This window comes from Chroicocephalus ridibundus, chromosome 14 (genome assembly GCF_963924245.1).
Source record: "Chroicocephalus ridibundus chromosome 14, bChrRid1.1, whole genome shotgun sequence".
Lineage (NCBI taxonomy): Eukaryota > Metazoa > Chordata > Aves > Charadriiformes > Laridae > Chroicocephalus > Chroicocephalus ridibundus.
In genome coordinates, this window is record NC_086297.1 from 9,757,667 (window position 1) to 9,784,260 (window position 26,594).

The following is a 26,594-nucleotide window of genomic DNA, read 5'->3' on the forward strand; positions in this document are numbered from 1 at the left end:
GACCAATGAGAAACACGCTGTCACCTTATGTCACTGCCAGCTGCGATGGCTGTACTAGAGGCTGAAGGACACTTTCAGCACACGGGTAAGGCAGGCAAATTTTTGGGATGTAACTGCTGCCTGTACCACAGCTCGGGAGCAAAGTGTCTCCTCTGCTCACAGCCTCCAGGGCTTTCAGCCTTCGCTCTTTTCCAACGCTGGCAGCAGACACGGCTAACAGCAGGTCATGTCAAACCAGGTGTCTCCAGCTGTGACCTGGGCAGGCTCCCGTCCCCACGCAAACCTGACAGAGATGCAGTGACTGAAGCCCCACAGATCTGCAGTGACTCTGTGGGTGCAAAGAGAGAAGGTGGCGTTAATCCTGATGTTGCCTGACAAGCAGCTCTGTACCAGCCATCACCTTCACCGGACGCTGCCAACACTCAGACGAGACCGAATTGCCCTCTCATGCATGGAGGAGTCACCTCTAGATGACCGGCAAGGCAAGTTCCGGAAAAAGCTGGTATTTACCACCGCTTTGCACCCTGAGCATCCTCTGGAGAGGCAGCGGTCCATCGGCCGGGGCTGGCAGGACAGCCCTTCGCTGACACTTGGAAAACACATTGAAAGCTTATTCTCTGCATATTCAGGCATAGAGAGAAGGGGAAATTTTCATAACCATTTTGATTTCCACTAACTGAAGCCAGTGTAAATCTCTGTTTTTTATGAATCTCACTTACATTTCGTGCCTGACTTGTGCATAAAACTTCCCCAGATTTACACAAGCTAACTCCATAAGTCATCCCCTTCCCAATCGGGCCCTATATCTTGATGACCTTTTAGAAACCAATGACTGCTTTCCTGTTGTTATCCATAATTGGAAAAGCACCGGAGATAAGAAAATTTATAGCAACGAGTGATCTACCTGCGAGAGACAATAAAGAACGCCGGGCGGTGAAAGAACAGGCAAGAAAAATCCCACACAGGGAGACGCGCAGGCGCACGGGCACGCACAGACACACACGCGGCTCAGGCTGAACTTTCCCTGTCTTTACTAAATCTCTCTCAACTCTTCTCTCTCGAGCCCTTGGCCCTCCTGACCGCGCAGCCTCCACTCCGCAGGACAGATGCAGGCCCGTCGAGCATCTGCTCCGATTTCTGCTGTCTTGGAATTTACTTGCAAATCTTTTGGTTTCATGTGAATGAAGCACCATATAGGAGCCCACCCTCACTTCCAAAGTGAATAATCCCATCACGCAACACAGCCCTCGAGGAAAGCAAAGCAGGACTGCTGTGTATATACCGCTACAGGAATAACATGGAGGGAGACGCGCAGGGCAGACCTCAGTGCTCGTCACACAGCACACGCGCACATCACTTTGGGGTTAATCACAACGACACGTTAATCACCTCACCATCGTTCAGAGTGATCTCTGCCAGCAGGAATCATTCCACACGACAGGATCACTGAACTGCTCCGGGACATCAAAAGACCCATTCCCAGACTGAATCTTATTTTATTTTGAAACAAAGGCAAAAGGGTCGTGTCCTGCCATATCCCTTCTCTGGGACTGAACCAAAAGACTGGGATGCAGCACTCCTGTTTGTAAGAAATGGGAGTTGTCTGTAAGGCAGCAGGCTTGGGTTGTACCCAAGAAATCCAGGACATGCCAAGCCTCAAGAAGGGAAACTGTTCCAGTCATATCTACTTTCAGGTCAGAATACCCCAGGTGACGTTCTTGGATGTAGGAACCCAGAAAGTGCTGAAAGGAAAAGAAAAGGAGCATTTCCTAATCCAAGGGTAAGAAAACGTACACCGGCGGTATTAGTAAGTCTAAGTGTGGAGGGGATGTCTAAGGTTTGCAAAGCAGAGGGATGAAAATCTGCATGCAAATAATTTGTCCAAGCTTACAATAAAGATTGCTTTCAACAATTTGTCCAATTTGTCCAAGCTTACAATAAAGATTGCTGAAAGGGCAGGAGGCTCCTACAAGAAGCAGCCGGGATTCAGGGGCACTGCAAGGGACAAACGTAGGGACTCCTTAATCAGGTGTAGCGCACGCGCAAGTAGCCTTCAGGAAATTACTGCGCCCTTTCAGGTCTCCATGACTTCTACTGAAAAGTGGCAATAAAGGGGCAGCGCTCGGTTGTTATTGCATTTTCAGACAGTTGGACGAGAGTTGCTAATGCAGTAAAAATAGTGGCTTTCAAAACCGCTGCTCTCGCCCTTGCAGACAGCTGTGAGCACACCTGCACCCGCTCCGGTGGCCCTACGAGCATTTTTAAGCACCTCTGAAGCCTGCCCTGGCTTAAAATGGATCCCAGCCATGGGTCTGTGCCTCTGCTCAGCTTCTTTATTTGGAGCCAGAAAGATGACGCAGAGCTATCTGTAATAATTAACTCCCAAGAGAGAAGTTACAGCAAAACCAGTGAGAACAAGCTGCTCAGAACCAGAAAAAAAAAAAACAAAACAAAAAAAAACCAAACCCAACGCGCCACCAGATGACAACTTCCTGGCAGGGGATGGAATGAGGAAAGGGAAAGAGAAAGGAGCAGTTGTCATTGAGGAAACCCTGGCAGCTCGCCCCTACCAGCACTCAGCCCTCACAAAGAAAGATCTCTGCAGCTTCAGCGGAGGTCGCTGGGTTTTGCGGGCAGTGGAAGGCTGCTCCAGATGTACCCAACCTCCAGCTTTTGAACGGGCTCCAGGTAAGATCTGCCCAAGGCTTTGTTTTTGGGGAAATGAGGTGGTGGCATCTCAGCTGAGGGCTGAACAGCCCACCTCGGCGGGGTCTCCCCCCGCTGTTCTCCTCCGCTTCTGCTGAATTCCGTCTGTGCTGGGGACATCTCCCTCAGACATCTGTATTTTCAGATTATTCATTATGGATTGATTAGTTCATCCCACAGTCACCCTGATCATATTCTTCCTATGTACTAACATCTCAATGAACGAGCAGTCAAGTAGAAAATGAATGCATTAGTGCCCGATTGTATTACTAAGCTCTTGTATATGCTAACGAATGCAGCGGTGCTTAATTCAGCCAAATAACAAACAGGTAGTTACAGAGTCAAACAGCACAAGTATCCAAACAAGAGTAAAACATCAAAAAACCTCTTAATATCTTTTGGGTTTAGCATTCAAATTAGCTTTGGACATGAGTGTTTGTTTGAGGAGAATTCTTTTGTCTGGATATAGAGACGTTTTCCTGCTAGTATTTTCACAATTATGGCACTGAACTAGCCACTTTCATCCCTGCCAGGGTAGAATTGATTACAAACCACCTAGTTAATTAAAACAACAACTTGCATTCAGACCTGGTTTTTAACAGAAACTAAGCTCAGAAAATTATTTTTTGTAACTCCGCTGGAATTGCTATTTGCAATTCAATATGCAAGATAAAGTTCTCTGCTGGGAACAGAGAAATGCAACTTTTTTTTTTCTTCCCTTTTTTTTTTTTTTGAAAATCATACACTGTATGAGATAACTTCCTATTTCCATCCGCAAACAACTACAATTCTATATATGAAAAAGAAAAGTTGAGAGAAAGCACACTAATCTCAAAAGAAATGGGTACATTTTCTAAGCAGGTTGGCCAGTCAGGAACTTTGTTCTCCTTACAGTGGCTTACTGCGTGATATGGAGAATAACAGCTCTCTGGATCACAATGTATTCACCGAAACTTTATGAGCAATATATGAAAAAGGCTGGAAAATTTCCGCACGGACCGAGCCTCGCGTTTGACTCCCTCGTTCACCACAGAGCAGTACTTCTGCAGACAGGGAGAGCCGTTAGTCCGAGCACACCCATCTGCAGCGAGCATGCAGAACCACTCACGCTCCTCAAATTTACAAGGATATTTATTCAGGGAGGTTTTCATAAGGATTCAAACAGGCTCAGGTGGTGCAAGCAACCAACATCCTAACAGGTCCATGTTATACATTTTAATGGTAACCCCCTGATGTGAAGTAACAGAGGCAGTATTAAAAAAAAAAATAAAAATAAATTGTTATTCCTTTTTAGACAGCAAGAAAAGAATCAGCTACAACACCAAAGACGCTGTTAGTATAGGGCCTGGGCAGCACCCTCCTCCACAAAAACGTGGGCACTGACCTCTCTAGATCCCATCAGGGTGACAATTTGGAAAAGCAATGGCTGTATCCAACATGACCTGAATAGAGCGTGACTCAGCCGGGAGGTTGCGTTTCTTCATCAGCCTTGCTGGCTTATTGGCTTGCACAAAAGTCCCTGAGAAATCCCTCCTGGATTTTATCCCTCTTGATGTTTTTCCTAAAAGGGAAATCAATATACTGCAACGCTGCAGAGAAGCCCTGGGCAGAGCTGGCTATCCCTTTGGAACGCTTTGGGATCACTGCATTGCAGAGCCCCCAGAGGTTTGCAAAACCAAACCCGCCTGAGATGCTGGATGGCTGAGCCATGGTACCGTGAACCGTAGCAGGGCCAGCAAACAGCCCTGCAGAACCCACCCTCGTGCATCCTCATCCCCCCGTGCTCCTTGCACAAGAAGCGAAGCGTGGCACGAGCCTCCCCCACACGTGACACTCCTCCATTACTGACCCAATGCCAAATCCCTTTTGAGAGCAAAGGACTCTCACAGGGGGAATTTGGCTGCCTTTGACTCAAAAATGGACAGTTCTCCCAGAGGCTGGCTGAGGGAGTATTTCATTTCCCATCTCCACTAAGCCTCTAAGGGACCGGACTTGCCTTGGCTGAGTGAAGATGGCCAAAGGCCTGTCCTTTCATGACCAGTAGGACATTGTGGAACTGAGAGCTCAAATCCACTAAGCAGCGTCTAAATTAGAGCCTGCAAGAAGTGCCTATAACAACCTGAGCGGAGAAGACTGACTCATCCCCTTGTTTTCCCCAAGTGCAGACTGTATCTGTTTGGCAATAAACCAAGGAAAATGACAGTATAAACTGCCAGATCCCAGCAAATATCTTCTTTTGCTGCCTTTGTTGTTCATTTCCAAGAGACAGAGTTGGCTTTGCTGCTATCCCATAGAGCAAACCTCATTCTCGGGTCTAAATTTGTCTCCCCCAGCTTCTTAATAAGCAAAATGACAGAGCGATCAGTCTCGTACAACATTATAAAGCCTCTCTCCAAGAGTCAGTCAGTCCTCTACACCTCTTTGGGGTCTCCTCGATCAACAGACGGATACAGGGACTTTGCATCACGCTGCTGTGGAGCACAGTTAAGGATCACCAAGGTTTCACCGTAGGTTTCCCACCACCACCACGTGGGAGTCCCACTGGCTGCACCCAGCTTGAAGGGAAGGTTTAGCGCTTGAAGTAGTTCACGGGTGAGAGAATCCTAACAGAGGCACAAGAGACAAAAGACTGCCAGAAACGCTGTATTTATCAGCCTTTCTGTATTCATGGCAGAGACGTGCAGGTTTAAAAAAAAATATAGTAATAGTCTGACTTAAGTGCAGATGAAAGCTGCTGGGCTCCGGCTCCCAGGAGAGCTCTGCGGGAGCAGCAAAAGCAGCCGTGGTGCAGAGTCCCCTGAGGATCTCCAGAACTAAAATTGGAAGAATTGCACCAGGAAAGGATTCCAGAGCTGCTGCCTCCTCGGTGCCTGGGGCAGAACTAGTCCTGAAAACGGGGTGTTAGCACGGGCCAGCAGGAGGGTCAGAAACTCACCGTCGTTCTCCGCAGCATCTGTTAGTCCTGATGTAAGGCCAGCAGAAATCTGGGGTTTGCAATTTGGGCATGTTTCCACTAAGAACCGCAGTGAGACCGTTCACTCTTTTTATACAGCCCACCAAAGGGCCATTTAGTGATAATGACCAAACTTGGTTTCATCTTGAAAACCTCTAATAGACTCCGGTATATTATTGAGGTTTTAATGGAGAGAGCAGAAAAAACCAGAAAAAGTAACACATACAATATGAAGAAGCTGGTTTTTGTTTTCTGTATTCAGAATAAACCACTCTCTTGATTTTTTCCTAAATATTTTCTATACTGTCCAATTCACTCAGAGAAATTTGTATTTATTATTTCAGATTTTCCATCACATCTTTTCTCTTTTCTTTCTTTCTTTTTTTTTTTTCATTCTTTCTACAGCCATCAAAGGAAAAGAATGTAAGAAAGAGGAAAAGCAAGTGGCGATGACCCCATTAGACACCCCATTAGACTTTCTCCCAGGAGTGACTGCTCCCCACAAATTTGCCCTCTTGCACATTCATTTACAAGGGGAAAGAGCTCGAGGAGGCAGCACACACTAGCCCTGGGCAGAGAGCAGGACATAGTTCATGAGCCGTGTGACAAGTGACAGCCTTTGCTGGGACATGACTGGAAGAACCATCTAGTCTTTCCAAACTAAGAATTGGAAGCTGGACATGTATAACTAGAAGCGGGTTAGCAAACCAGTTCATTTGCCTTCCCTTGGGAGATGCCATTCTCCCTTGCTGGTTGAGGAAAGCAACAAGACAGGGGGATCCCCAGGCCTCTATGAACACTAACAGACCCAAGAAAAGGAGAGGATGGGGCCCTCCAAGGGCCCCTCAGCATAAGCAGATGAGGACAGCAGCAATGGTTAAGCCATCTTAGAAATATTTTGCTTGCACAGAGACAAACAATGGTACCTACTACCTGGTAACTCTATAGTCCCAAGAATTGTCCTGTACCAACAGGATAAGCCTCTCCATAGAAATTACGTTCTTGTCATTAGATACATGTTCCTGAGCCAGAGGAACAAACTCCCTTGAGAATAGTGATAAGACCTCTCCAACTGCCGGGAACGGCTAGGTTATCAAATGTTTATGGTAATCAAAAAAGAAGGTGATTAAGTTCAACCCCAATGGGTTAGCATGAGTATCAGGCAACATGGGCACAAGTACTCGTGATTACGAGCTCCTGGATTAATAAAACCAATTACATATAAACAGAGGCATCAGTAGCAAATGAAACTAGGACCCCTGTTCCCAACCACACTCTATCAGTTGAGTGAATTTGATCTAAGCACTGGAAGAAGCAGGTATCAAAGCAAAGCTGCTTTAGACAGAGAAAGAAATTTGACAAACGCATGGTTTGCTCAACACGTGCAATTGAGTAGACCTTCGGTTTCACCCTACACCTCCCATGGAAAGGAAAAGCTATGAGGTTTTTGTTCTGGCAAATTTAACGCTAAGTTTGGGAGGCAAACTGCCTTGGAGGAAACCCTTATAACAATTGGAAGTTAGGTTTTATACAACATGAAGCAGTAGTGAGATGGGCTATTTATAACAATAAGGAAAGCCTTGTCTTGCTTCACTAAGGGAGTAGGTACATGAGGAAGATACCTTGTAAAATCTGCAGGATTTGTCCAAGAAGTTCAGAAAAGGAACAGAGAGGTGGTCAAAGTCACCCGACTAACAGGTCTGCAGACAGATGCTTTGTATTAATAGACAAAAAAAAATAAATCATAAAAAGGACAGTCTGGCCCAAGAAACAAGACTCCCCAACACTATCTGGTTTCACCTGTAAAAAGCATCTCTGCAAGTGTCCACACACGCACACATCCAGCCCTGAAGGTGTTATTAGGAACAACAGACTCTACTATAGAGCTCTCTATCCCACTAAGATTTCTAGTCCCTGCATATGTTCAGTTGTATCCAGAAGTCCTCCTGATGACCCATCGCATGGATCCAAAAAATATTCCTGCTTGTCTTTGCATTGCTCAAAGAAGGAGAGAAATACAGGGTGGAAAATACCTGCTCTGGATTTTGTATCAGCACTCTTGGAGTAAAATACTTCGCTCAGGCAAGAGCTGGAAAGAAGTAGAGAGACAAAGTGGGAAGGCGAGCTACTAATTTGTCCAACAAGATCAACTCATTGCCTCCAAAAGAGTTGGGACCTACTGTTATGGGCAGCAAGCAGGGTTAATTTCACAAAAACCACAGGTGGACCACTAATACACGTACCCATCTCATATGCCTTCTAGGGAGGTGCTCCTAATCGGTCCACCACAAAAGATGACCATGTAACTGCATGAAACACACAGCTCACATGCTCTCCATCAGTGAATCGGCCTTCAGTGAAGCCCTTTCATGAGAAGATCTCAGGTCCACTGAAGGCAGCATAAAGTTTCCATAAGGATGACCACGACAACAGGAAAGTGATCAGCCCAAGAAGAGATGGACACTTACGCCATATTGTGGCAGTAAGGGAACATTGCTGTAGTAGTTATCTGTGCCAAAATCAGGATCTGAGGCAGTTCAGGTGCCTTCAAACTCCTTGCCCCATGGTGCTTCCAACACACTGAGCCAAACTGCCTGGTTGGCCAGGGAGGAAACATGGAGGAACCTGCCCAACATCCAGCCAGGGCCATGCTCCCAGCTCATGCAGGAGCCATTTTCCAGCTTCCCAGCCCTCCAGCATCCGCCTGAACCGACTGGCGGTCTTCAAAGTACAGTGCTTTCTGCTCCTCCCTGTACAAGGGCATGGCCAGACAGCCTGCAAAAGACACAGAGGGGGAAGAAGGGGGCCAGCTGTTTGGGGAAGAAGCCGGGAAGAAGGGGGCCGACAGTTTGGGGTGGGGGAATGGAGGAGTCAGGGTGTAGAGGGGGGCTTCTTTGGATGTTTTGGGTTTTTTTTTTTTTTTGGAGGAGCTGCGGTATCATCTTGTTTTATTTTCTGACATCGCAGGCTGCTGGCAGGATGACTTGGTTGCCAGGGAAACTGCTGGGAAGGTGCTCAGGGCTGCTGCCCGCACCCAGCCACCAGGAACGCCTGCCATCAGCAAGGCCGCCCGCCACCGCCGGCCTCACCGTGCCAGGCCACGGTGGATGGAGGCAGAACCACCAGCAAACCAAACACCTGCTCCCACACCGCCCGGATTCGGGGCTGATCCAAGGCTCCCGAGCCACGGCGAGAGCCCTGCGCGAGGGCCATGATGTACAAACAGCCCTCGCCCCACAGCAAGGCCGGGTTAGCGCAGGGCCTAAGGGAGGCCCGAGTTTTGTTATTTTTTATTTTTAAATCACCGCCATTAGGAGAATTGTTATGGTTGGCAATTTGCAATAATCAATTTGAAATCACAGGTTGATTAGTTAATGCACTTTCTGCTGCTCTCTGCTCCTAATTTGATTGGGAGGAGAGAGGGGGGGATTTTCTGTTTTGCGACTGTATTACCGCTCTCGCACTACGTGCGTGCAGCAAAGACATCCCTGCTCCTCGCCATCCCCGTGCCCCACGACGCGTCCCAGCCAGGCACAGGCTGGGCGTCCCCTGACCCCTCCAAAAGGCAAATGTCCTTCCCTGCACACCCTGAAGGGTCAGCCACCGCTTTCTGCCTCTCCAGCCTTGCGCGAAGGGCTGTGGGCCAGTAAGTGGTCAAGTGGGCTCTGGAGCATGAAGTGAAGCTGAGCATCAGCTTTGGAAATATCGGTAATACACAGTAACATCTGAAATAAACTCTAGGCAGGCACCGATCTTCACACTCCCGTGTAATATATGACTATCCTGAAGGTTCTCACTTCAGTGCCTACGCGTTATTCCCAGCAGCCACCAATAGCAGATAGAGCAATGAAGCTGGAGGAGCACTTATGGGAAGGAGAAGGAGAAAATACATTTTTCTCTCTCTCTTTCATGATATATTCAGGCTCCAAATATCTCTTTATAATCCATATGTTTCCATGAAAGATGCCCAACCTATTAAAGCAATGCTCTCTTACCAGTCAGCTCTCTGTTAGAAGAGTGATCGCTCAGTCCAGGAACGCTGTTAGTGCAGACGCTGGTGTGTTGGTGCTAACGTACGTCTCTCCTTTCCAGGGTACCCCATGGCCTTGCCGGCTTCCACACCAAGCTCTGCCTGAGCTTGGCTCCACGGCTCGGGCCCCTCCACAAGCCCCAAGTCCCAGCAGGATGATGCTAACGCCAAATACCTAACAGCTAGCACCCAGCCTCAGGAAAGGGCAAATCTGGAACTGCAAAGCACCCAACAGCTGTGGCTCCAAGAAAGAAGGCAGATCCCAGAGCCAAGAGGGAATCTGGAAGCGCTATGGCTCACAAGGGCCTGGGCGGTCACAACGCCCCCAGCTTTAGGAAAAGCTGCGATAGGCTCTTTGAAAGGGCCTTTCCACCTTAACAATGACACCATCCTGACACAAAGCGTCTTTCCCACTCCCTCCAAAACAAATCACCTCTGGAAAAAAGAGCGATTCCTGTTTTAGGAAAAAGAAATGAAGTGCAAACCAACGTCTTTCAGACCTGCACGCCCCAAATTGCAGAGGAGGAACTCCCCCCCCCAGAATGTGGAAGGCAAACTGCCAGCGCTATTAAGGTGCAAGAGATGCTGAGCTGCTTCTGTGGTTGACAGGGTTACAAACCCCAAATCAGACTGATGAACAGAGTGGTTAGCAGAGAACCAGGGGGGAACATTTCCGACCATTACGCTTTACTACAGCACCACCGAGGTGACTCAGGCACTGCCAGAGCCCGGAGAATCCCAAATCCCTCCTCTCCATGGCAAATGCTATAACTTCTTAGGAGTCAGCTGGGACCAACCTGCTCGGTGCTATTTTCTCTCCCCGTCACTCACACTGTCTCTTCAGCTCTTCATTTCTGCTCCTTCCTGCTTAATCTACTCCCATACTAGGCAGCTTCCTCCACCCACCTCTCCCCATCCCCAAATCTCTGCGTTTGATGCTCTGTTCCCATCTCCTTGGTTATTCTCAGCACCACGTACCAAAGATACGCCAGGCAGAAAGGCTGTGACGCTCCCCCCCCGCTACCCTAAGTCAGCATGATTATATATGTCGCCTTAAAGGGTGAGGAAAAAACCCATCAAATACATCTTTTAAAAGACTTTATACATCCCGCCTGCTTGCAGAGCATCCTTGGGAGAAACGTGGATTGTTGCGATTGACATTACCTGGCGCAGTAATTAGAAGCTGTATTTACAGCCTTGCTACCATTTTAATGCTGTTTTGCATCTGTTGTACTTTCACTTAGAGAGTAAATGTAGTGGGGAACATCTGTTTTCTACTGTTAGCTCATGCGACGTTCCCCGGCCAGCGATTTCCCCTCCGTTAACAGTGAGCTGTAATTATTTCAATTACCGTTGCAGGGACATCTTCCTTTAGCAACAGGTACCGGCCCTGGCCCAGCTTTTTGAGCAGACTGGAGGACGAGGTGACCTCCCTGGCAGGTTAGGTTAACGCACCCTCACAAGCCCTCTCACGCCGAGGCTCTGCGCTTGCTTTCTCTCCAAACCCCAACCATTGGTCCACTACTTGACAGGGTTGGTCACAAACAGGGATGAAGATAAAGCAGGGATGTTTAATTCCTCCTTCACCTCTATCTTTCACACCAATGGTGGGCCCTGGGATGCCTGGAGCCCCAGGTTGGAGGGTCGTGACTTGGGGGGAGTGATAAGGTCCCAACTGACTTTGAACTTGTACGGGATTTACTGCTGCAAGTGAATGCACATAAGATGACGGGGCTTGATGAGATTCATCCCAGGGTACTGAAAGAGTTGGCAGATATTATTGTGAGGCCTCCCACAGTTATTTATCAACAATCTTGGGAAGCTGGAGAGGTCTCAGTCAACTGGAAGTTAGCAAATGTTATTCCAGTTTTCAAGAAAGGCAAGAATGACCATCCTGGTAATTATATGCCTGTCAGTCTCACTTCGGTGCCTGGTGAAATTATGGAGAAGATTATTCTAGGAGTTATTGAAAAACACCGGAAAGACAATGCAGTCATCGGACAAAGTCATCATCTGCTCATGAAGGACAGTCATGCCTTATACCTTTATATCCTTTTATAACAAGATTACCCACCTAGTGGACAAAGGGAAGGTAGTAGGTGTGGGGTTTTTGGATTTTAGCAAAGCTTTTGATACTGTCTCTCACAGTAACCTTCTGGACAAAGTGTCCAGCATACAGCTAGACACGTACACAGTACAACTGGCTGAAGGGTCAGGTTCAAAGAGGTATAGTAAATGGGGTAACATCTGGCTGGTTCAACAGTCAATAGTTGTGTTCTCCAAAGCACAATTTTAGAATCCATGCTCTTCAGTGTTTTTATCAATAATCTGGTCACAGGAGCTGAACGCACTAGGTAAGCTTGCCAGCTACACTAAATTAGGAGGAGCAGTTGATTCCCTCGATAGAAGAGAGACCTTACAGAGAGAACTTGATAGAGAAGAGCTCTGGAAAATCACCTGCAGTACAAAACTTAACAAGTGCCAGATTCTGCACCCGGGACTGCGTTATCCTGGATGTACATATAGATTGAGGGACAAGAGGCTGGACCGCAGCCCTGCAGAAAGGGACCTGGCATTTTGGTTGATGGGAAGCTCACTATGGGAGCAACTGTACCCTGGGGTGCATTAAGCACAACATAGCTAACCGATGGAAAGAAGTGATTGTCCCACTATACTCAGCATTGGTGTGGCTTCACCTCAAGTACTATGTGCAGTTTTGGGCTCCACAATATAAGGAGGATGTAAAAATATTTGAATGTGTCCAAAGGAAGTCAACAAAGACGGTGAAAGGACTAGAGGGCATGACTTATGAGGAACTGCTGAGGATACTTGGCTTGTTCAGCTTAGAGAAGAGACTGTGGAATGACCTCATTGCTGTCTACAACTTCCTCATGAGGGGGGTGTAGAGAGGGAGATGCCGACCTTAGTCTCCCATGTCCAGTGACAGGACACAAGAGAATGACTTCAAGCTGTGTCAGGGGAAGTTTATATTGGCTACAATGAAAAAGCTCTTCACTGAGAGGGTGGGCCAAGCACTGGAACAAGCTCCCCCAGGAACAAGGCCCCAGGTCTGTCAGTGTTCAAGCAGAACTTGTACAGTGCTCCTAAACAACAAGTATGGTTTAACTTTTAGGTTGCCCTGCACGGAGCCAGGAGTTACACTCAATGTTCCTTGTGGGTTCCTTCCGACTTGGGAGACTCCATGATTCCCTTCTCCCACCTAGCCGAGAAGCACATTGGCAATTCTTCAACAGTATGTGACTTCCCCTAATGAAGAAATGTCATTTGCTGCTATTGCACTGCACTAAAGAAAGGCTTTTGAAACAGCAAATCACCCATGAATTGGTTATTCCTGGACACACATCTGTACTTCTATAGATATAATTTTTTTTTTAAAAAATCAGTTTCTCCATTCTGACCCCACACCCGAGCCACCACACCGTCACCATCTCAGGCATGTTTGCAAGGGCATGTAGCAACAGGACGAGGGGCAATGGTTTAAACTAGAGCAGGGTGGGTTTAGATCAGACATTAGGAAGAAGTTCTTTACCCTGAGGGTGGTGAGACACTGGCCCAGGTTGCCCAGAGAGGGGGTGGAGGCCCCATCCCTGGAGACATTCAAGGCCAGGCTGGATGAGGCTCTGAGCAACCTGATCCAGTTGAAGATGTCCCTGCTGACTGCAGGGGGGTTGGACTAGATGGCCTTGAGGGGTCCCTTCCAACCCAACACATTCTGTGATTCTATGTTCAGCGTTTGCCACAAGAGGGCTCCCACCGGCAGAGCCGCAGGCAGCAGCCCGGCAGCTGCCCCCTCCCACCCCCCGCTCCTGCAAATTGTCGAAAGAGGAGAGGTTTTACTGAAAACAAGCATGTTTCTGGACTGTCATACCCAAACATGTCTGTGTTTTGACTCTAAATCCGTGAGCTCATTTTATTCTCTCATTCTGAGTGCCTCCCCCCCCCCCCCCCAGCACTGTAATATATCACCTGAAGCATGTGTAAAATAGGGAAATGTCATTCACAGAGCTGCAATAACCTTCACAAAGGAAAGAGGCTATTGCCAAAACTATTTCACAAGAGGAGAATGGCAGCACAGAGGAGGGAAGTGGCTAACCCCCGTCTGACCAAGCTCATATGATGGGTTTCCAGTGGATTCAGAGGTGAAACCAAGGTCTCCCATCCCCGTCCGGTGCCCAGAGCCCAGCTCTGCAGCCCACGCTTTCTGAGGAGCTGAGCTGGAGGCTAACGCTGTGCCTTTTGTCTTCTCATCCTCTTCTCTCTATTTCCTGGAAGAGCATCCTTCAGCCTAGCGTCGGGACTTGTCCAGATCAGAAAAACGGCATGAATGCAGCCAAAAAGCATTTTAAATCACTGCACCGATAACGGGTATAGACAGAGTCCTCCCTGTTCTGGTTTCAGCTATTACAGGTAGTACTGAATCAAGCTAAACTGGCACAAGAGCATCTGCGGGCCCAAAGTAATTAGAGTTGTGTAGCCACACGAGGACTGATGTTCTCAAAGCAGAGCTCAGACAGCATGCCGGCGAGACATCACGGGAGAGCCAGGCGGTACCCGGGGCAGGGGAGAGCAGAGGAGGCAACAAGCTGAGGCTGCATTCCCAGCAGGGAGATGGAGTCACAGACCAGAAAGGTTATCACAGATCTTAAAGCTCAGGCTTAGGCTGCAAAAGGAGATGCTCTTCCAACACCTGCCCCAGCTTGTGATGGGTCTCCTCCAGACGAGGCGTCCCTCACTCCTGCGACAGCCCGGCTCAAAACTGCCTTTTGTCAATCCTGCAACACCACACGCTGAGCGAGGAAATCTGGCTGCAAAGGGCTCTGCTCTGTGGTCAACTCAAGCATCAAAGCAGACGTGAAGGGACCTCCCTGCAGCTCTAGGGTTTGCTTTCTACATAGCCCAGGGGGGCTGCAGCCAGACCCTCGCCCCATTTCCATCCACTACCCTGGCCCATCTTTCCTAGTCAAACCAAGCAGCTCCAGGTTGGTGCCGCCTCCCTGTCTCTGCACATCAGCGCTGAGCACAACAGCTTTCTGATCACAGGGCTCTCTAGGCAATACTACGCCACAATTAACTGTTAGTAAACAGCAGCAGCTTGAAAATGCACCAGGAAAACCATTCTGCTCTGTAGCACCTTTGAGGAAGAGAGCTAGGGTTATGCAGGGTTTGGTTTGTTTTTTGGGTTGTTTTGTGTGTGGGTTTTTTTTTTTTTTTTTACCATAAAGCCAACAGAAGGCTCTTAGTTTATTTAGGTCAATTAACTTCAGCTTTCAAATTAAGTTCTCATCTCATTTTACAGACAAGCTGTAAGCAAAGCATAAAAAAGGGTCAGCTGAGGAGAGCACAGCCCAGGATTTCTAGCCTGTTAAGTAATTTAAACCCAAAGGGCAGAACCAAAATTGAGATCAGAGAACACACAGACCACCTAACAACGTCTGCTGCTTCACACGCTTGTTTTTTTTCTTTGCTCTATGCACCAAACTTCCAGGCCAGAAAAAGGTAGAAAAAAGAGCCGTTATAAAGAGCTGCGCAGAAGAAGCCATTTGTGGTACACAACAACATATTTTATTGGCCTCACGCACCCGGGAATGATGCTCCATATTCTTGAGTGCCATCTACTGGCATTTTTATCTCTTTGCTACATATTAAAAGCCAACCCCAGTGTTAAAAGAGCAGCCAGGTTGCAGTCAAGCACTTGAAAAATGCCAGAATCCGGACGGCACAGATAACCCCGGCCCAGTCCCATTGCATAGATGCATCGCAACACACGTTGTAATAATATCATCATGGACCACCTCTTCTGCAGGAAAAAGCCCCCTTTCATACACCAGATGGATAGTGCTCTCTTAATGAGCAGCTATTCAATATTTTTCTTTATCCTCATCATTCAATATGTAGCCCTGTGTCCTGCGTATGGCATGCTATTGAAGTCCTGGTCTAAATAATGAGCTATTAATTTTCTCCTGGGCTTTCACAGCATTTATTATCATAGTATCTGAGTGGTTTGCAAACATTAATTTGCCTTACAGCAGCCCTGCGAGGAAGAGTGGAATTATTCTTGTGCAGCTGGGGAACTGAGGCACAGCTAAATTAAAATCAGAAGGGTACCGTGTGGTTGGGTCCTCGATTTGAGATGCAAAAAGGACCCAGTTCTCAGAGCTTTGCAAGTCAAAGCTTCCAGCGATGAGGGCATCGCTCCGACAGCCTCCACACTCAGCTACGAGCCCACAGCTTTCCCAGTTGTGCCCAGCCCCATCTGCCACAGCAGCTGGGAACCCAGCAGCGCTGGGCTTCAACTGAGATGAAGTTTCTCCACAACTTAGCTAGTGAGTCTGCTGCAGCCACCCAGGCTGCCTTACTAGCTACAGGGAGCCACTCCCCCCCGGGAGTGCCGCTTCCCTCCGAGATGGTCGTCTCTCACCACGGCCTGCAGAGGTAGCCTAAATAACCACTTCAGTTTGGGGCAGCTAAAGTGACATACGAACTACGGACCACAACAAAGACCATCTCTTGCTCGTAACACAACCCACCACAAAACACTTCCTCACACATCTCTGGCAAGCTGAAGACTCATAGTAGAAGACCAGAAGCCACGGCAAGAACATGCCAAAGGAGAGGAGAGTGAGAGCATTGGGGTCCTGCCACCAATGAATCATTTCCCTGTTGATTCAGAGGAGCCCATAAATACAGCACCATGGAAGACAGCAAAGTCCCCATCCATATTCCCTGCCCAAACGGCATGGGGGGAAAAAAAACACCCTCCCACCCCCAAATCCATTGTGCAGCACAACTCAGCCCCTGGGAGTGGTTACACCAACCCCAGCCCAAGAGAGCAGTGCCAGGACATGCCCCAGTGTGGTCCATCTGTCACAGCAGCTCTTTCTGAAGCTTCAGAAGAAGGGAAAGAGACCCAAAACTCAACCAGCGAGTCACAGATGAGCACAGGGGAACGGGTAAATCCCTTCCTGACACCTACTGCTCCCCGCGCAGCCCTGACACCAGGCTGGAGTCTCCACAGCCACCCAGGAAAGGAAGAGCTCGCAGTCAGCAACCGCCTTTGAGCGAGGAGCTCAGAGTGAGATGCTTCGTGTCACCACAGCCTTCTCGGTAGAGGTCAGGCTTCAGTTCCCCTCCTCCAGGGCTGGTGCATCACGTCAGCCCCGTGCTCTGCAAAGCCGGCCATTCATTCTGCCCTGACAGGGGGATTTTCCAGCCCCTGATCACTATTTTCATTCTGCTTTGCACACCCAGCAGAATTGCAAGACCATTTTGGGCAGCAGAAATCATTATTTTGTGTTGTGTTCAGAGAAGGAAGCATGACTCATTTGCATCATGACAATATTACATTTCCTTATTACTTTCCATCCTTTCCCGTCCCTTACTCCTCCTAAGACCTTATTTGCATTTTTGATCAGACCCGTGCACCGAGGAGATGCCTTCAGGGAGCTGGCTGTAACAGTGCCCAGGTCTTTTTCCTGAGCTGAATCAATTAATTTACACCTCTGGGAATAAAATGAATTTTTTCCTGCAATGTGTACAATTACTCCCAGTTTTCACTGGTAAGAGAGAGGGGGGAGAAGGAGGCTTTGAAATGCAAAGTCATATGTGCAAATCATCATCTCCAGCAGCGAAACCTTCCCCCCTTCATTGTGATCCCAGGTGAGGCAGCATCTTACCTGTTTGGGAAGGACCAGCGCCTCTTCTGTGCCAACTTGTCCCCACTGAGCCATCCAGGTTCATCCTCGCCCCGCGTCCCTGCCCATCAGCGATGGCCCTGCCGGAGGAGACACACAGGATGGTTCAATAAAAGACCTAATCACCCTGCGCCTTCCCAAAAGGCATAACGCGGGATACACGGGGCATGTTCCCCTCGCAAGGCTCTCTCCGCTCAGCCCCCGTTAGCCCCACCGCCCGGCCCATTTCTTTTTTTTACACGTCCATCTCGAGTCTGCAAGGCTCTTAACCGCATCCCCAACGCGAAGCACAGCAGTAGTAAAACCCAGCACGGCGACTGTCTGCGGGTTTTGAGTCTAATTTGCTGATTTGAGGTTTTTCAGCCCAACTTCCTCCTGTTTCATTACATTTAGACTTGTTGTTTTTGTTTTGTTTTGTTTTTTTTTTTTCTTCTTCTTCTTCTTGAGTGTTTAAACGTGGACAAAACCCTTCCCTCGCAGCTGGGAATGTGTCTTTTCTCACGTAACACTGGAAATACCGTCTCTCATTTGGAGAGGAGGAAAAGCCTGGTGTGGTCTAGTAGGAACTGGTGCTGGATCTACCCCTAAGCAGCTCCTTGTAGGTGCTCTAGATGAAACGCTTTCCCAGGCCTGGCCAGGAATCACGTCTGGCCTTGCACAAGAGCTGAACCACCTCCTCTCCCTACAGCCCCCCCCCCAGAAAGCAACAGTGCTTTTAGAAATGGCCAAATTAGTTAAGAGCATTACACAACAGGCCTGATAATCTTCAAATGTGAAAGCTGCTGATTAACCACGTATACTGTTCCTTTTTTTTGTCCCCTCCATGCCATTTCAGTTCCTCTCATTCCCTCGTCCCTCTGCTCCCTGTCATTTCTACCTCACGCCGCTTTCTCCATTTTCCTGACCCTTCTCCTCAGCAGAGTCACAGAGGGTTTTGAAGGCTCCTTCGATAGAATCGAATCATAGAAAAGAATGGTTTAGGTTGGAAGGGACCTTAAAGATCATCTAGTTCCAACCCCCCTGCCCTGGGCAGGGACACCTCCCACCAGCCCAGGTTGCTCCAAGCCCTGTCCAGCCTGGCCTTGAACCCCTCCAGGGATGGGGCAGCCACAGCTTCTCTGGGCAACCTCTTCCAGTGCCTCACCACACTCACAGGAAAGAGTTTCTTCCTGGTATCCAATCTAAATCTCTCCTCTTTCAGTTTGAAACCATTCCCCCTCATCCTATCATTACATTTGCTGATCAAGAGTCCCTCCCCATCCTTCCTGTAGGCCCCCTTTAGGTACTGGAAGGCTGCTGTAAGGTCTCCCCGGAGCTCCCCACCTGCGCTTCCCACCCAAGCGGCTCATCTCCCAGCACTGTCCCTTCTCGAGTACATTGACACCCTTCTCTCACGCTTTCCTGGGCACAGGAAGCTTTTACCACCACGTGCAGCCAGCTGAAGCATGTCTACAGAACAGCAGGAAGATGCCAAAGGTTCCAATGGTAAAGGTGCCCTTGAAAAACACTAACAAAGAACTCCACCAAACTGGATTCTGGAGACCGACAGCAGTTTGGTTAACCCTTAGTGACTGGGTTTGGTCAGCAGCAAACGGACCTGAAGCAAGCGCATCCTGCAAAAGCATTGACCAGGGAGCTCGGATAACTCTGGTTGACGGACTTCGGGGTTTTCTGATACAGTCAAAGCTGAGAAAAAATCCAGGAGCTTCCCTTCTCCTCCTGCTTCAAGGCTCAGAGAAGCTTTTTGGGATTTTTCTGGATTCCTGCGATTTCACCACAGAGGATCTTTTCTGCACCAAGGGAGCCGCTGGCACCCTGGGGTTGCAGACGCGCTGGGATGTGAGAGCAGCACCCACTGCCGCAGCACCCTGTGCCTCAGTTTCCCTCTCTCAAGATGTACAAACCATTGCAGCCACCCCTTCACGGGTCTGCAACGTCCCTGGGTGCAGAGCATCCTCCTCCCCACCAGGCTCCAGCCTTGGGTGGAACAACTTAAAAATCAAGTTCTCCTCGGACAAACTCCCCGCGCAATGCCTAGGTTGAACTCTGTAGAAAATAGTTAATTAATCTCTCTTGCTGCGGCCTAATTCTCTTTTCAACATGTGGCTGTCACTTCCCTGTCATCACAGCTGATTTACAATGGGGTTTAATTAAATCCTCCGTACATTATTCAGCATTCTCTGAAGACAACACCAAAGCAGCCAAGGGTATTTAAAATGTCACCTGCTGAGATGTATCATCTCCTCCTAAATAAATATGACAGTGATCAAACTTTGGCTAATTACAGTGACTTCGTTATTTGTTTGTATGTTTTAATATTTAATTGCTTTCGTGTTCATCCAATTACAAAGCAACAGCAAATAGAAATTAACTTTTTATCAGCGTGTTCCCAGCCCAGCTAATCAGCACTTCAAAGGCCAGACACAATAGGAGGCCATCCAACCTGAGAGCGCTCTACAATATATTCTCTGCTGAATGGACCGTTCTATTAAATTAAGGGAGAATTGTGTTTGTCAGTGTATTCCCAGCTCCCACCCAGATTCCCTTTATGTGGCCGTTTACGGGCCTCGTTGCAGCATCCTTGCAACAGGATAGTAAATTGTTGGTATTGCTCCTGCCCTCCTGCTGCTGCCGGCTCTGCAACTCCCCGAGGTGGCGGCGCGATGCTCCGCGTCAGCAAAAAAAGCCGGGAAATGGCATCCCTTGGGTAGCTCCCGCCTTGCTGTTGAGCAGAGGGGGGCACTCGCTCGTTTTGGTCCCTCGCACGTGGGGAGCGAAGGCAGCATCGCGCCAAGGCTCCTGTCTGAAGTTGCTGATTAGACTAAACGGACACAGAAGTTCAACCTGACTTTTCCCCACCCCCCCGCCTCCAAATCTGAGTTTTCCAGTGCTATTAGCACCAGCGCAGCAGAAGCTGGAGTGCTCACAAGCCAAGGATACTCAATAACTTTTGTTTTCATCCTCGTTCACATGTGCCTGTTGCAATTAGACTCAGCTTTGCAATCGCGTGGACTCCCGTCCTTCCCGACTCTCTGGGAGATCTGCGCTCCTTTTAGTAACTGCAAGCGAAAACGGCAAGAAAAGCTTGAAGATACATAACCGATAGAAACAGGATTATTCCTGCCGGTGCAACAGTCTTGCCGATGACAAGCAAACTATTTATATTGTCAGAAATCTGATGTAGCAAACAAAAGGTTAAGCGTAGATGCTTTCCCCCTCCACAAATCTCCTAGCAGGCATGGAAGCTTGCTGCAGACACAGTGATTTAGGGTCAAAGAAAAGAGATAAATAGCACATATGCCAAACATCAGAGGAGAAATACCACCAGACAAGCACACGCGTAAGTGACCCACATTAAAGAGAACTGATCTGCGTTGTGCTTGTCCTGCATTTCCTTGCGTCGCCCCATTATTATTTCTCCAAAAAGCCAAGCCTTTTAGTTGCCACAGGAAAAGTCTAGACAAGAGATCAGAAGGCGTGCTGCAAATGAACGTGATTTTAGGAAGCAGTCTACAAAATAGTGACAATAATGTGCAACCTCTTCATTTTAAATATTCAAGCAAATAAATCTGTGCATCTATAAACCCAAACCAGGCAGTAGAGCTTTCCCTTGGAAGCATACACAAATTCTGATGTTATGTCCTAACGTTGCCTTGTGGTTCAGAGCTCATAAATATCTCTTTTTTTTTTTTTGTACACACAAAGAGAATAAAGAAAAACACTTGCACAATTGAAGATCAGACAAACCGGGAGGTTTCTTGCCGCTCACGTCCCTGCTCCTAAAGCGAGCTGTGCTCAACTGCCCAGGCAGCAAGTGAAAACTTCGAAGAGCCAAGTACAACCTCAGGTCCTTCACACAGATGCCAGGAGATGCCACGGTGATTGTCACACCTCTGTTTTACCCGTCTACCAAGATCTATTACAGCATGACTATACCAGAAAAAAAAAAAAAAAAAAGAGATCATATAGAGGACCTATTTCTCCAAACTACACTTGCAGCAGCAAGAGCTCATCTTTGTCCCTGGAGCATCAGGAGATCCGATACCCAGAGACGCACCATCTCTCCAAAAAGGCTGCTGCGACACAACATTATACAGAAATTCTGTGAAAAGAAAAAAAAAAAAAGAAAAAAAAAGGTCCTTTTATCAGTTGGGTTTACTTTTTTCTTTAAAAAAAAAAAAACAAATACAAAACAACCTCTTTTTCCCCACTGAGAAACAACTTCATGTTTAATTTTAGCCTTATCTCATAAAATATTAAATGAAGAAATATGTTTGAAATATTTTGATTTTATTGAAATTAAATATTTAATTTGACCCAAAACACTTTTTCAGATTTTTTTTTTTCTTATCTTTGAGACGGGTTTCATTTGAGAAATCAAGAATTGCAGACTTTTCCATGCAAACAGGAGATCAGATTTTTGCCTAGCTTCGGTAAGGATTCATTCACCATACCAACTTGCTACAGATTTTGTTTTCTCCTCCTGAATTATATGGTTCGTTGAAAAGATGCAGAAATACCGGGCTCATACCAAGAATGAAACCGAAATAAGTTTGATGGGGTCCTTTGAAAGAGCTGAGCGATCAGCACAGCAGTGGCGAGGCAGAGGTTTGGGCGGAAGAGAACTGAGGAGAAACGCAGAAATATGCATATGTAGAAAAACACGTGCTTTCACTTTGATGAAAAAGCTGAGCATTTTGAAGTCTATGCACAAAGACTTCAGCAAACCTGGCTGCCAGTGACATGAGAAGGCCAGCAAATAAAAAAAAAAAAAAAAAAAAACAAAAAACCACCAACCAAAAAACTTCAAGTTAGAAAGGTGCGTTTGGCATCACAGAAAAGTCACTTTTCAACAGCAAGGGGACAGGAGGAATTGGTCAAAGGGCTTAAAAATGTTTAATTCCAGACAAACTCCTGAGACATAGACATTTCAATAAGGAAACTAAAAAGAAGAAGAAGATATTCTGGTTTTTCTGGCCAGTACCAGCGATGCCCAAAGCACTGCTCTCATCCCTCAAGAGTGATGGGGACGGAGGCTTCAAAGTGCTGCAGTGGCCCCGCTGATCTCAGTGTGGGGTTTTCTACTGGGGAAAAAAAATACATCTGTGCATTCCTAGCAAAATCCTGTTTTGAATCTCTTCAATATCCTTTGACCTAAGGGGGGGGGAAGTTGGAGAAAGTCCTGAAGTCGTGATTATATCACCTTCCAACATGCAATTTCTTTTTCTCCCTCAGCTTGGAGTGGATTTGTACCCTCCAGCTTCAGATAATTGCATTTGTACAACTCCAACCGAAACACAAAACCCCAGGCTCAGCTACCAAAACCAACTTGGACCAAATCAAAGGTTTCAGCTGGCACAGCCTGTTCAATTTTAACTTCCTGGAATTTGGAATTATGATTTACCATCCTCATCCAGGCCAAGAACGGCACTGATATTATTATTATTACTGTATCTAAATCTTGAATATTTTCCAGGGTGGCAAAGCTATCTCCCACTTGCTTTTACTGCTTACTTTCTGCATTTTTCAGCTCTGTGATATACGGGGTGACTGAGTCCAGGGCATATATCCAGACTTCTGAAGCTGTCATGTCATCAAAACTCAAGAAATAACTCCACGCTGGGGACAGCATGAAAAATCAGGCCTCCCCCCGGCTTCCCGCTTCTCCGGTACTGGGTTCTTGTTACCAAACTGTTAAGTTTTAAATTGAGTATTTCATATGGAAGTCCCACAGTTGGAAAGTTACAGGAGAATCTGGACTTTCATTCCCTAAGAATCAAGTTTCTAACCTTCATAGCTGCAGAGGAATATTTCAAAAGGCAACACTGAAGGCTGCAAATTCAGGAGAAACAAAAAAAAAAAAGAGAGACTTATAATAGTGAAAAAAATAATCCAATGGGAAACTCCACAAATAAAACACTAGTAGTGGTTCTGGTCAGCATCGTTGAAGTGTTTGGTATGGGTCTTCCTGAGACACTATGCCAGGACACTTGGGATGAGCACCAGGGGGTTCGATAACTCTTGGCCACGCAGGCGGAGCTGCCCAATGCAGGGTGGCATTGGACAAGTTGAAGAGGGGGCTGTGGACCAAAGCTGCCCGATGGTGCCCTTCCGTCTCACACACAGTGGTGGAAACGTATAACCTAATTCTGACTTGCTACTCCTGTATCTCCATCCCTCCTTCAGGTTTCTTAGTCAAGCCAACAGAGCAAGGCGCAGAAACTTGCTTTGTCCAGTTGCAAAAACCTAAAGAAAGTTTTCCAGGTCCTTTCATTCTTACATGTGCGTGTATCTTTCTGCTATATACACCTTCGCTTGCCCAGAAATCGCTGCTCCAGCGATTTATTTTCTCCTTCAGAAAAGGGAGCCTCTGCTTCCCTCTATCTCTTGGCAGACCCGGAGCTGCCCAAGCCCCTCCATGGGCACATCTACCACATCTTCTAGGACAAGTCAAGCTTCTGGATGAAGACAACAGGGGTATGATAAAACCCATGGAGATCCATGTTGTCAGCAAGACGTGGCACAAAGGTTGGATCCTGGGAGATGGTGAACCACCTCAGTAGCATCTGCGCACAAGATAAACCTCAAAGGAGATCCAGGAGCATCGGGCACCTCCAGGTAGCCCCCAGCACACTCCAGCACCAGGCTCTAATGGTGCCCTGTGCCACAGCAAAGCTTTGTCAGAAGCAAAAGCTCCCAGGAAAAAAAACACAATCCGAGACACAGAAAGGAACAGATCGACTTCCAACACACACCGAATATGAAAAAAATCAAAGCGAGTGGTTTGCACACAAGCATTGCATTTGCAATTCTGATTCTCTAATAGGAAATGGCTCCCAACTGGGGGAGGGGTAGACAGGAAATATTACAGCAATGTTATTTTGTTACACTAATTACCAATAATGGCACATACTAGGCTACCAACCACAGCAAATTCATTTTGAAAGCTATATAATAATGTTTAGGATAAGGAATTAATTTTTATAGCTACTGAAGCAGATTTACTTGTCCTGTAATGCAGATTTATTACAAATTAAATTTCCTAACTCCAGAGGTTGACTTGGAGAGGCTTAGCAGGACTCAAGGAGAAGCAACCCCTGTTGCAAGGAGAGGATTTCAGCAGTGTCAAGAGTCATCTTCAGGTGAAAGGGTGCCCAGACCACGATCAGCCCTTTAGCAAGCACACATGTTTGGATGTAGCCACCTTCATGAGCAAATGCAGCCCCACCGTGTGAATACGAGCAGGACCCAGTGGGTGACTTTCCTTGAGTCAACTGACTGTGAAATTTTGGGGGTTCTGGTTTTTTTTATCATATGGTTCTAAAAGGTAAAATTTCATTACTACTTTTTTTTTTTCCCCAGTGTAAAGAGAACTCCATAAAAGATTCATAAAGTATAAACTTTGAAGTATAGTCAAGAAGATGCGCTCATTAATCTACAGAAAGATCTCTGGTGTCAATTATCAAATATGAAACGATTCGGATTGTCTCTTCCCCTTCCATGCAGGAGCAGCACTGCGGGGTCAGGACTGACTCATAGGGAATCAAAAGCAGCACTGGGCCTGAACAGGAGACCTGAACTGGGAAAGTCCATCCTTTGCAGGACTTCAGACGTAGTCCAGAACAGGGAATGAACTTCATCATTTCTAATTAGAACCAATACTCAAGCTTGAGTCCAAGGGAATCACTGTTTATTAAATGATTGGGTTAATTTGTTTCTTCATCCTCTTTTGCTCATCAGCATCCATAACTAGAGCCATTGCTACCTGGGTAGGAGATCTCCGAGAACCTTTTCCTGCAGGCACACAAGCCACCTGAACTTGAAAGTTTCCCCCAAAACCTCTGGCCCCAGAGGTCGCTTGGCTGCAGGTTGGTGGACAAGGACAGGAACCGAGGGGACAGCTGGGCTGAGCTCAGCCTCCTCTGGAGGGAGGGGACACTTTCTACATCCAGGGAAGGAACGCCTGCTGTGTACCCTAGTGCTGTGGGACCCTCAGAGCAAACACAGGGTGGGTACAGCAGATGGCGAGACCAGAGGTCTGGCTTTGGGGATCCATCTCTTTCAGCCCCAGAGGAAATTTTTTGGTCTCTCAAGCTTCAGCAGGCAGCTTTGGAGCCGACACAGGGAACCGGGGCTGGGGCAGAGCTCACACGTGCAGCCAGATAAGGCGCGATACACATCAATATGCACCACACCAATGGACTTCTGATGAGATCCTGGGATGGGATCTTCATCCCTAACAAAACCCAATGGGAAACTTCTCTGATATCTAGCCAGCCCTGAGAAATAATTCAGGCAAATATCCATGGGATGGGCACCCACCAGGACGCTTTTCAGGGCACTGGACAAGACCCAGGCTCTGTGCAGCTTCTCCTAATCTGCAGCTTGGAAAAGGGGCCCCAGCCTCCCAGCCCAACACTTGGCATTGCTATCCCCTTAAAAAAAAACCCCACACTTATTAATCCTAAGTTTTACAACAGCTTCAATGACAACTGGAGGTCCAGCATAGCAGCCAAGGCAGGCAGGAAGGGCTTGCAGTTGGTTTTTAAACATCATCTCTGCACCATCTGATCTACGTAGGCATCAAACAAAAAACCTACTCAGATTCCTTAAGATAAAGAGCAACCGAGCTGGAGTTGCTCCAAATCCTCTCCCGGCTCGAAGCAGCTCCCGGCCGCATCCCCACGGGCCTCACGCGCAGACGCACACACGCACCATCGCACAGAGAATTTGGCTGATACTGTTTTCATGTTGTTTTGGGTTTTTTTTTTTTAATGACACTTCTAGAGATCCTACCGCATTAAGTTCCATCCTGGGAGGGAGATGTGGAGGGAGGAGAGTCATTAGCTTATCCCTAATGCCTGGTGAGGAGGAGGAGGAGAAGGGAGGAGGGGTTTCCTATGCTAATTCTGCGCAGGCTGATCCCCCACCGATGCTTTCCTGTGCTCCAGGATAAACGAGACTTTCCTAATTCCTTTCCCCACTGCAAATAAACAGACAGGGAGCCCACACCATGCGGCTTGCACTGCCCTATTCATCACAGCGTCCCGACTGTAGGTAGCAGTGATTACAGCTAATTATTGGCAATTACCACCGCTGAGCTGGTAGATGTGTTTCCCCAATAACTTTCAGCAGCTCCAAAGCTCTTTGAGGGCATCTCCATGCAGAAAGGCTGAAGGAAATCACTCCCCTT

General features: G+C 47.5%; 1 protein-coding gene across 9 annotated transcripts in view; it reads right to left on the minus strand.

The window, feature by feature from the left end:
* TNRC6C (trinucleotide repeat containing adaptor 6C) overlaps nucleotides 1–17,481 on the minus strand; it is a 322,756-nt gene extending 305,275 nt beyond the window's left edge. For all 9 annotated transcript variants that reach the window (XM_063351800.1, XM_063351809.1, XM_063351804.1 and 6 more), the window contains exon 1: nucleotides 17,384–17,481. In XM_063351800.1, the coding sequence (XP_063207870.1) occupies nucleotides 17,384–17,437 (54 nt within the window). In that variant the 5' untranslated portion in view covers nucleotides 17,438–17,481. The remainder of the gene's footprint in view (nucleotides 1–17,383) is intronic.
* Between the last annotated feature and the right edge of the window lie 9,113 nt (nucleotides 17,482–26,594).